The sequence below is a fragment of the Orycteropus afer genome, unplaced genomic scaffold (genome assembly GCF_000298275.1).
Source record: "Orycteropus afer afer isolate SDZICR_OR568_19922 unplaced genomic scaffold, OryAfe1.0 scaffold00083, whole genome shotgun sequence".
NCBI lineage: Eukaryota > Metazoa > Chordata > Mammalia > Tubulidentata > Orycteropodidae > Orycteropus > Orycteropus afer.
Window position 1 is genome coordinate 6,608,186 of NW_006921670.1, and position 11,864 is coordinate 6,620,049.

The 11,864-nt window shown below is 44.1% G+C and overlaps 2 protein-coding genes and 1 non-coding gene across 3 annotated transcripts in view; 1 reads left to right on the forward strand and 2 right to left on the reverse strand.

Moving 5' to 3' along the window:
- Nucleotides 1-9,381, reverse strand: part of SNU13 (small nuclear ribonucleoprotein 13) — a 12,991-nt gene extending 3,610 nt beyond the window's left edge. Inside the window, exons 1-3 of the mRNA XM_007941779.1 lie at nt 9,370-9,381; nt 8,688-8,762; nt 3,347-3,467 (exon numbers count right to left, since the gene is read on the reverse strand). Of these exons, the coding sequence (XP_007939970.1) occupies nt 3,347-3,467; nt 8,688-8,762; nt 9,370-9,381 (208 nt within the window). The remainder of the gene's footprint in view (nt 1-3,346; nt 3,468-8,687; nt 8,763-9,369) is intronic.
- LOC122150061 lies at nt 3,921-4,059 on the reverse strand. Its single transcript, XR_006163467.1, has one exon.
- Nucleotides 9,382-10,412: 1,031 nt separating the features above from the next.
- MEI1 (meiotic double-stranded break formation protein 1) overlaps nt 10,413-11,864 on the forward strand; it is a 153,700-nt gene continuing 152,248 nt past the window's right edge. The window contains exon 1 of the mRNA XM_042781067.1: nt 10,413-10,628. Within this exon, the coding sequence (XP_042637001.1) occupies nt 10,413-10,628 (216 nt within the window). The remainder of the gene's footprint in view (nt 10,629-11,864) is intronic.

Sequence of the window (11,864 nt, forward strand, 5' to 3'; positions counted from 1 at the left end):
ATTTGTGGTATATTCTTGTCAGAGTGTCACTAGGTAATCAAAACACTCAGTATATATCCTAAAGAAGTGAGAGCCAGGACAAGAACAGATATATGCACACCCGTGTTCATCACGGGACTGTTTACAATAGCAAAAAGATGGAAACAACGTAGGTGTCCATCAACAGAAGAATGGATAACCAAACTACGGTACATAGACACCATGGAATACTATGCAACACTAAAGAATAATGTAGAATCCACAAAACACCACATCACGTGGATGGACTTGGAGGACTTGCTGAGTGAAATAAGTCAATCATAGAAGGACAAATATAGTATTAGTTCATTGCTGTAAAAAGTCAAGGAAAGGTTTAAATATGGAAGGAAACTATCTTTGTTGGTGACCAGGGGTGGGAGGGGAAGAAACACTGCAAAAGAAAAAAAAAAAAAAAAAGCAAAGCATTGACATGTCACTTTAGTTTTGTATATTTCACTGTACATAAATTATAGTTCAATAAAATGTATTTAAAAAAACAAACAAACAAAAAACTGATTTGTTCGGTAAACCTTCACCCAAATCACAGTATAAAGTTCTTGCCTGGGGACTGCAGTGTGCAGAGGCCAGGAAGGTAGGACAGACTGATAAAGCAGACAGATAATCGGCCCAAGATGGGAGGTGGGCCAAGAAAACAGGGCTCTAGAGGTCTACAGAGGGAACTGTATCAAATGTGTGAGAAGAAGAAAGTGATCAAGTGTGTTTCAGTAAATGGATGTAATGCTGAAATCACTCATTTGTCTATGCCCCCAAAATTGGAAGACAGCTACCTGGCCCAAACGACTGGAAGAGATCTGTATTTGTGCCCATTCTAAAGAAATGTGACCCAACAGAATGCAAAAATTATCAAACAATATCATTAATATCTCATGTGAGTAAAATTTTGATGAAGATATTAAAAAACATTTGCAGCAGTAAATCGACAGGGAACTGCCAGAAATCCAAGCCGGACCAAGAAGCAGATGTGGAATGAGGGACATCATTGCCGATGTCTGGTGGATCTTGGCTAAAAGCAGAGAATACCAGAAAGATGTTTACCTGTGTTTATTGAAAATGCAAAGGCATTTGACTGTGTAGATCCTAAATTATAGATAACACTTCAAAGAATGGGGATTCCAGAATACTTAATTGCATTCACGTGGATATGTATGTACATGGACTAAAAGGCAACAGGCAGTTGTTCAAACAGAACAAGGGGATACTGCATGGTTTAAAATTAGGAAAGGTTTATGTCAGGGTTTGATCCTTTCACCATACTTATTCTATCTGTGCGCTGAGAAAATACTTTAAAAAAACAAAACTATATGAAATAGAACACAGCATGAGGATTGAAGGAAGGCTCATTAAGCACTACGATATGCAGCTGACACAACCTTGCTCGCTGAAGTGGAGAGGAGCTGAAGATCAAAGACTACAGCCTTCAGTATGGATTACATCCCAACCTGAAGCAAACAAAAGTCCTCACAACTGGTCCAACGTGCAACACCATGATAAATGGAGTAAAGACTGAAGTTGTCAAGGATTTCATTTTACTTGGATCCACTATCAATGTCCATAGAAGCTGCAGTCAAGAAATGAACTGACATAATGCATCAGGCAAATCTGCCACAGAAGACCTTTTAAAGACTTAAAGAGTAAAGCTATCGTTTTGAAGACTAAGGTGCACCTAACCCAAACCACAGGAGCTCTGGTAGCGTAGTGCCTAAGGCACGTGACTGCTAACAAGAAGGCTGGCGGTTCAAACCCACCAACCACTCCTCAGAAGGAAGGCGGGCAACCTACTGCTGTAGTAATACTGCCTCAGAAACCCAAGGGGGGCTCGCTATGAGTCGGGGCCAACTCGACAGCACATAACAACAACAACAACAACAACAACCCAAACCATGGTATTTTCAATCACCTCATATGCACATGAATGCTGGCCCATGAATAAGGAAGACCACAGAAGACCTGATGCCTTTGAATTGTTGGTGAAGAATATTAAATATCCATGGACAACCAGAAGACCAAACAAATCTGTATTGGAAGACTTACACCCAGAATACTCCTCAGAAGCAAGGATGGTGAGACTCTGGACATGTTACCAAAAAAAAAAAAAACCACCTTACTGCCCTTGAGTTGATTCGACTCATAGCGACCCTTCCTTGGATTTCCGAAGCAGTACCTTTACAGAAGTAGATTGCCCAACCTTCTTTCCAAGGAGTGGTTGGTGGGTTTGAACCGCCTGTTACCAGAAGGGACCAGTCCTTGGAGAAGGACATGAAGTTTGATAGAGGGTTAATGAAAAAGAAGAGGACTTTCAACGAGACTAGACGACTGACACAGTGGCTGCAACAATGGCCTCAGGCACAGCAAGAGCTGTGAGGCTGGCGCAGGCCTGCACACTGTTTCACTGTGTTGTGGTACAAGGCATTGCTATGGGTCAGAACCTCCTTAATGGCACCCAAGAACAACACTACAGTTTACTCTCCACACAGAAGGCGTCAAGTGATTATTTCACAAGGGTAAGTCAAATCATGTTCATCCTGCAGAGCAAAAGCCTTCCAGTGGTTTCCCACGCCACTTAGAGAATAGTGTCGACAATCGCCTCTGAGGTCTCAGGTGACCTGGCTCTTAGTTACCTCACATTCCCTCACCTGCTCCAGCAACACCAGCCTCTGCTATTCCTCAAGCAAGGCTTTGCACTCAACCTAAAAGTGCCCCAACACCCTCATGTATTCAGTTCTCTGCCCAGACTTCATCTCCTTAGAAAAACCTTGCCTGGACACCCCAATGAAAAGATCCCATTACAGTGATTTCCACTCCCTTAACTGCAGCCAACAACTTGCCAGCTGTTAGAGTAAGAAGATTCAGCATTACTTCTGAACAGAAGCACTATGGTATACAGAACTAGTCTCCTAAAAGTCATTTAAAAAATACCAAAAGGGGATGTTTCTGAGAATTAAATGAGATGCATGAATGTCAAGTACACAGTGTATCAGAGCATTAAGAGTTTTCTTCTATGGCTCTGGGGAGATCACAAAGTTAATACACAGTCTCTACAATTGACTTTCATCTTTCAGCTAAAAAACAAAAACAAAACATTTACAGAGAGAAAAAGAAGGAAATGTGGCGAAATGTTAACAATTGGTGGATCTAAACAAATTCTTAGCCCACCAACCTTTACATCCAAGGACAAAATGTTTCCCTTAAGCCTTCCCACTGGCCACAGACAGGAGGATCCAGCCTTCCCTCCAAATTGGAACTCTAGACCCCAGAGAAAGAGAGAGAGCCCACCATCACCCCCACAGGAGCCCCCTCTGGTGCCTACCCTCATTGGCTCCTTTACGAAGCTGCTTATAGTTACAGGACTGCTGAACAAGGTCCAATAGCTTCTTGGTGAGGTGGGCATCTGCGAGGGGATAGGCTTTCGGATTTACATCTGCTTCAGTCTAAAGGAGAAATCAAAGCAAAAGTCAAGACAGACCAGAAGCTGTTCTAGACAAGTGACAAAATACTTTAACCAACAACTGAGAAACACAGTGGCCAGCTTCCCCGCCCACACACACTGAACACCAGCCTACCTACTCTGCCTCTTAGAAAGAACATTTCATACACATACTCCTCACTAATCAATTACCTCTTATCTGACATTTCACATTTACAACAACAGTAAAGAATCTTCTATCCGACTATTTTGTGTATCAGTGACATACATCTGGTAGTAATAGATACCAAGGTGCGAAGCCAAAGTAACACTGGCTGTGATGGTTAAGGTTACGTGTCAACTTCTCTGGCCCATGACTCTCAGTGATTTGGCAGTTATGTCACGATGTAGTCACTCCTCCATTTTGTGATCTGATGTAGTCACTCCTCCATCTTCACATAATGCCGATTTTTTTTCAATTGTCCTCTCGTGCCTTTAAGAGCCAGCCCTACACTTAGGATGGCCCTCCTAAATTGAGAGGGAGACTGCTGTGCGTCCTGCCACAGACCCCATTGGTGCCGAGCACAGGGCACCAGGGAAAGCAGAGGCCAGGACAACATAATGCTGATAGTTGCCTAACAATCTGTTCTTTGGAACCTAACTGTGCTGGTAAGTGAGAAATCGTATGTTAAGGTCTTAAAAAACAAAACAAAACCAAGTTAGCAATTGTTTCCCCCAGTAACGATACTACAGCTTATGTTCTTTTATTTGCCTCTCTTAGTCTAGTGCCCAGTAATAACACTACAGCACATGGATTCTAAACAGGGTCCCCATGGCTCAGCATCCATTGGACTCACAGGGGGTAATCTTCTGTGAATTTGGATTCCAGGTTTTACCCCCAATTTTACTGAATGAAAATTAAGGTATAATGTACAGTAAAGGTAGCACCAAGTTCTCGCTCTCCATTCCCCTCAGTACTCAGCAAGAACCTGTTCCCAACACATAAATCTATTTTCTGACCCACCAAATGCTTTCAGAATTCAGAACTGCCAGAGCAACACTTCTACTAACAACAAACTCACCAAGGGCAAATTCCTTTTTGTTCTTAGTAAAGTCACATAAAGTACTATGTTTAAAATTACTCAAAACTAGATCAAGTAAGGAACTAGATCAAGCCTTTAGGTCCAACTTCCTTAGAGGAAATACAGGTGACCAAAAACCACGTTAACCAACACCCTAAACACAGTAAGTCAAACTAAAACCAGGTTAAGCTCTGTAGGACAAAGGACCACGTATCTTCAGCAGTTAAGTTTTGTGTGTGTGTGGGGGGGGAGGGGGGAACCTGTAAATTTAGACATATCACAGATTCTAATCCTAGATACTTGATTTTAAGAAATTTTAAACGTGTTATGATAGCATGATTATGTTAAAATTCTTATGTTATAGATATGTATGAGATATTTATCAATCAAATGAGATGCCATTGGGATTTGCTTCCAAATAATCCATGCTGGGAGGGAACTGGGTGAGTGGCCTATTCTCATCCGTCCACCTCTCCAGTTAACCATTTTTATTAATTTCTCATTTGTCCTTCCTGTATTTCTTGTTACAAAAAATACTCATATGTATATATGCAGACATGCACACATGCATATAAATATTTTAGGTGTAGTTCCCATATTGCCATTAGGTGTGTGAGTGGTGATCCTAAGTAACTCAGAAGCAGGAGCCTGGACTGGGCACATGGCACTGCAGTTCTCAAAGGTGATCCATAGGTGACGGCCTGGTGGGAACACTCACTTGGTGCCTTGATGTCCCAATAGGTCAAGGACATATACATATGCCCCACCCCTCAGGTAGCTGGACATGACGTAGGAGTGACGCCAGAGGATGTACCACCACAGGGCCACACTGCACCGAGATACCTGGTCCCCTGCCCAACACATCACACTTGGGTGAACCTGTTAAAAGTGCTGGGAAGAATCAATGAGGGCTGAAGTTTCCTGAAGGAAAGAAAAGCCTCCACATTGCATTTATTTATTTTTTTCTTCTGTGTATCTGTTAGAATCAGCCTCAAGGTCTACCCTCAACCCACCCCCACAAAAGTCTTCTGGGACTGATTTACAGATCCAATGCAATCCATCTTTGGAACACAGACTGTTAACCCATTAAAATATATTCATTTAGTTCTTTAGAGGTAAAGCTTTATCATTTTCTCCATGAAGGTTTAATATCTTTTAGATTTATTCCCATATACTTCATACTTCAAGTTAAGGAAATTCACTACGAATTTTGTAATGAATTGGGTGAATTTTATCAGAGTTTTTGCAGTGACTCAGATGAATATAATTTTTTCCTTTAATTTACTAATGCAGCAGCCAATCAGGTGTACAGACTCTCCAATGTTAAATCATACTGCTTTCCTGAAATAAAACCAATTTAAGCAAGTAAGGTTTTCTTTCTAAAATTTCATTTTGCTGAATCCATTAGCTAAAGGGTATAAAGTTTCCTTTTGGGGTGATAAAAATTTCTAAAATTAGACTATAATGATGGTTGCACAACTTGGCAAGTAAATGGAAAAAAAAAAAAAACCCACTGAATTGTCTACTTTAAATGAGTAAACTCTATGATATGTAAATTATCCCAATCCAAACCCAAACCAAACCCACGGCTGTAAAGCTGATTCCAACTCATAGCAACCATACAGGACAGAGCAGAACCGCCCCACAGGGTTTGCAAGGCTACAAATCTTTATGGAAGAAGACTGCCAGACTGCCACGTTTCTCCTGCAGAAGCACTAGTGGTTTTGAACTGCTGCCCTTTCGATTACCAGTCAAGTGCTTTAACCACTGTGCTACCCAGGCTCCCCAAAAAACCATAACGAAACTTTAAAAGTCATAAAAATCATTCACTTTGTCTCCTTCATGCCTGTCACTGCTTATTTGTATGTTTTCTCTTAATTTCTCGCTCAGTCACATTGGAGAGAATTTTTCAAAATCACTTGATTTTGTCCATTGTTTAACAATAGGACTTATTTTCTATTTCAGTGGTTTCTACTTTTTTCCCCTCCTTTCCTTTGTCTTTCTTTGGGGTTATTTTGTTTTCTTGTTTCTTAGTCCTTTTCCCTCAACAGAATCACTTAAAGGTCCAAGAGAGGCTTTAGCTGCAAACCACATGCTCTGGAACGTGGCATTTTCATTACTGTTCAGTTCTGTTTTTGAATTTCCATTATACTTTATCTGGCCCATGAATTATGTACACCTTCAACTCCAAACACTAACTTTGCTATTGATTCCTAATTTACTTGCATTTTGGTTGAGAACGTGGTTTATATTATCATCAGTCTTTTAAAATGTGTTGCAACTTGCTTCATGACCGAGTAGGTGGCCAATTTTCATAACGTTCTTTGCATAAACATTCCTTGCATGAAAAGTGCCTTCTACAATTGTTGCCTGCAGTGTTCATTCACTAGATTTCCCCTCCATTAGATCAAATTCATTCAGTGTTGTTCAAATCCCCTATTTCATGCTTTGCATAACCTATCACATAATTTTTGAAAACTTCTATAATTGTGTTACATTTATCTATTGGTGTAATTATGTCAGTTTCAATCTATTTATATCTTATTTTGTACCCATCCTCTATCTTTACCCATGCCTTTTGCCCAGGGCTTTGAACAGGCCCCTATTTAAAAATCTGTGTGATCAAGAATGATAAGGAGAATAGGAAAAGTTAATGATTCGAAGCCCTGGAATGGAGATGCGGAAGAGGCACAGTGAGCCTTTTCAGGAGTCTGGTGCATGAGATTGGATTAATGGCAGGGCTGTGGAGAGAGACACACACACATTCAAAGTGGCACGGTGGACCCCCATCTCAGAGCAGGGCCACTGGCACAGGCAACAGATTTAGTTGCTATGCAACACATAAGCTGCTTTTGTTTTCTAAGAGGCTTCTGAAGCCTGAATACTTAAGAGGAGCAACCTCTTAGATAGGTTTAATGTTAACTTAAAAAGATAAAGTTAGGCTCAACTTTAAAACCAAACTACCCAGCTTGTATTGGCGCGTTTATTCAGCGTTTAATTCATTAATGTGTTAATTAGTGGCACATGAAAATGAACAAATAAAATCATACCCCTAACTTATTAAGCTGGATTGGTCTGGTCTCGCTGGACACCAGCCAGCCAAAATCTGCAAGGTTCTATCTAACAATTAATTACTGCTCCCTGGCCCCAAACAAGAACCAGGAGTAGGTATTTAACACGCATTGAATCCTCACACCATTCTCAAGCATCGTTATCACCATTTCACAGTTAGGGAAAACTGCGGCAAAGATGAACCTTACATCAGCCGATTCGAAATATTTTCACGGACCTGCGTTAAAATCATACGAGGGAGCACTGGTTCGCGACCTTCAAGTTCTAACATCAGTCACGTACTAGCTTTAAACCTGGGGGGTGGGGTGGGCTAGAGACGGGTGGTAGTCCCGTCGGGCTCCGAGCCCCTCTTCCCTTCCTACCAAGTGCCAACCAAAACTGACCGGGATACACGATTTGCAACTCTCCTTCAGTGATTAAAAGTTGAAGACGACCAAGAGTTTAGAGGAGTTTACGTGGTCCTACCAAGGCCTCTTATTTCTGACTCCCGCTCGCAGAAGACTCCCGCGTCCCAAGCAAGGGATCCACGCGACTCGCAATCCGCCCCACCTCCAAACGCTCCTTTATTCCCCAGCACGTGTAACTCCCTGTGGCACTAGGCGCAACCACAGAGCTCTTCCTCTCTGGAATCCGAGTTATGGGAGGTGGGGGGAAGGTTTGACCGAATCCCAAGGGTCCGCGCCATCCTTTAGGAATCGCAAAAGAAATTAAAAGGGGGTGGTAAGATGCCCCCCTTCCAATCCATCAAGCTTTCTGTTCTCTCGCACGTGGGCTTGTCTCTTTCTCCCAGGCCCGGCCTTGCCCCCAACCAACGGTTGGGCACGAAGTCTCCCTGAGTCCTAACACCCGGCCGAGCGGTAGGGATCCGCGGCTGCCTCAACTCTAACCCCGCGCCGGTGCGGGGTTGGGGGTGGAGAATGAGATGGCGCACTTTCTAACCCCGGGACCGACTGTTGGGGCTGCGAAGTTGCCAGGGCTCTAACCCCGCGCCGGGCAGATAAGGGGACGCACGTTCTAGGCCCACAAGTGAACCGAACGCGAGTTCCTCGATTTCTAGTCTTTCCGCCTAGGGTGTGCGCGCACGCACTCACCATGGCTAAGGTTCCACGGTCTCGCCACTTCCTTCGTAGTCCGAGTAGTAACTGCTCCTGCGCTAGAAAGTCGCACTGAGAAGGAGCAGAAATGGCCGCGCAAAGCAGGAAGCGGAAGTGACGTCATAACGGAGGGTCAAACCTCGCGTTCCGTCAGGGGTCGTGGGCGCAGAAATGGCTTTAGTTGTCAGGCAGGGGCTGCATTTTGTTATCGTTGCTACAATTCTCTGCATTTTGTTACACTTACTACAATTCTCTAGAAGCTTTGGTAGCGTAGTGCCTAAGGCACTTGGCTGCTAACCAGAAGGCTGGCGGTTCAAACCCACCAGCCACTCCTCGGAAGGAAGGTTGGGCAATCTACTTCCGTAGTGATACCTCCTCAGAAACCCAAGGACGGGTTGCTATGAGTCCTATCCTACTCGAGGGCAGTAAGAAAGGCCTGGTGATCTACTATCAAAAATTACCAATAAAAATAATATGGATGCAATCATAAGGATGGTGCAGGACGCAGCAACATTACCTTCTGTATGTATGAGGTCGTCATGAGTGGAAGCTGTATCCATGGCAACTAGCATTATCATTGTACCACACATTAGTGGCAGAAACAATGAGTTAAACATTCCAAAAATAATGCACCGAAACAAAGGGTTTCAATGGTGTTATCACTCCATTGCTGGCTTACTTTTTTAGCCATTTTTGTGCTTTCAAAATAATTCTAAATACATTAGCGAGGGAAATGAATGGACATAATTAAGGGTATTTCTAAATTTTTGCCTTCATTTAAAGTTATCTCTTGTAAACGTTTCTAGTGGAAAGTGGAGTTGGAAATGTACATTTCACAGTATATTGAGTTACTAAAATAGAGAAATACTTCCCAGTTGGTTGACAAATAGCTGAGGCCTTCCCCTGGGGCTCCAGGAGCTACTTACCATCCACCCACTGAAGGGTTAAGGCCTGGCCCTTTCTCATTGGTTGATGGCCCTGCCTGCTCAGTTATCCAATTTTTTAAATACAACCCGTGGGTAGAAGAAGTCATCAGGGTAAAATCTGCTTTCCTACCAACACTGAGATGGGAAAAGTCATTCCTCAGTAGAAAGTCAGGATACTGTAGGAAGGGTGCTGGGTGGTCAAACAAGAATGTTCTTGAGTGCCCTGGAGCTGATGTTCGACTCCAAGCATGTGGAAGAGCAGAAGTGCCCCCTAAGGTTTTCTTGGGTGGAGTAATCTTTATGGAAGCAGATTTCCAGGTCTTTTTTCTATGGTGCCGCTGAGTGGGTTCAAACCACCAACCACTTGGTTAGCACTTAGCCATTGTACCACCAGGGCCCCTTGTTCAAGACAGTGTTCATCAGATAATGGATAAGCGGATGGACAAGTGGCTGAAAAGTACTCATAGGAAGAAGGAAGTCAAGCAGACCACAGGATACATCACCCCATCCTCCATGGTAGGAACTTAAACTTTTCACTCCAGAGGACAGGGATGTTTAAAACAAGTTCCTCTTCCCCCTAAGCCCTTTGGGGCAGTCCCCCAACACTGTCCTGCCCCGCATCCAGGTTCTGTGGCTAGAGTGGAGGCAGGGACACCATGCTCCTTTGTGAGGCAATCTCAGTGACAAAGGTGCTATCTATGAGGTGAGGGGCTACCCCACCCCAAACTGTCTGGGTCAGGCAGACAGGTCCTGCCCTTCAACTCCCCAACACCACCTGCCCAGCCTAAGCTTTGCCATGTTGCTGCCACTGCTGGGAGCCTGTGCCCTGGTGGGGCCATTCCAGGGCCCAGAATGGGAGCCTGTGCGGGGCCTGCTCTCCCAGAAGGGCAGCTGCAAGGATCCCCGGTGCTGTGGCAACCTGCTCGTGCTGTGCCTCTTTCTGATCTGGCAGGTCCGGCACTATTGGCACCAGACCAACAAGACGCGTTCCAGCCTAAGGAAGGCCATCAAGGTGAGGGCTCCCCAATACCGCCACGCTCTTTCCCTGAGCATCATGCTTGGCTCAACTACTTGTTATCAAGACGCTGTGAAAACCAAACCCATCGCCACTGAGTCAATTCTAACTCATAGTGACCCTATAAGACAGAGTAGAACTGCCCCATAGGGTTTCCAAGGCTGTAGATCTTTATAGAAGGAGATTGCCTCATCTCTCTGTCAGGGAGTGGCTGGTGTATTTCAAACTTTGACCCATTTTTGAACAGCCGGGCACTTAACCATTGTGCCGCCAAGGCTTCTTCAAGATCCTGTCCAAGACACCAAACTCACTGCCGTTGAGTCCATTCTGACTCCTAGTGACCCCTCCTTGGGTTTCCAAGGCGGTATCTCTATGGAAGTAGGTTTCTGAGGCGGTATCTCTACAGAAGTAGATTGCCCAATCTTCTTTCTGAGGAGTGGCTGGTGGGTTTGAACCGCCAGCCTTCTGGTTAGCAGTCAAATGCCTTAGGCACTACGCCAACCTCCTTAGAGCCCTGGTAAAGAGCTCTGGTGGTGCAATGGTTAAGGCATTCAGCTGCTAACTAAAAGGAAGGCGGTTCAAACCTATCAGCCACTCCACAGGAGGAAAACGAGGCAATCTATAGCCTTGGGAACCCTATGAGGCAGTTCTACTCTGTCCTATAGGGTGAATCGGAATTGACCCCATGGCAGTGGACTCGGTTTGGTTTCTGGTTAACAGTCTGCAATACTGATATTTACCACTAGATGGCACTCTATGTGTCAAGTGATATGGCTAGTGAATGGGATGAAAATCAGGGACCGCTGAAAAAAAATCAACTACAGAAAAATGAACTGGAAGTGCTTTTAAGGCACCATGAACCCAGGAATCTGCAAATGTATCTCTGGCTGACTACAACCCAGGCTGCAGGCCCAGAAAATGAAATGCTTCTTCCCCCAGAAAGCACTCACCTTGATTTGTTCTCCAAGAGCTACAACCTGGCAGCGTCTGCCTTACTGTGAGCCGCATTCAAAGCAGTCTAACCTTGACTTACCATCCTGTGAGGAGGATGCCTTCAAGTACTGCTTCTTATTATTACCAAAATTAAACCAAACTCACCAAAATTAAACCAAACTCACCCCCATTGAGTTGATTCTGACTCATGGTGACCCCCACTGGGTTTCTGAGGCTGTAAATCTTGACGGAAGTAGATTGCCCCCTCTTCCTTCTGGGGAGTGGCTGGTGGGTTTGAAC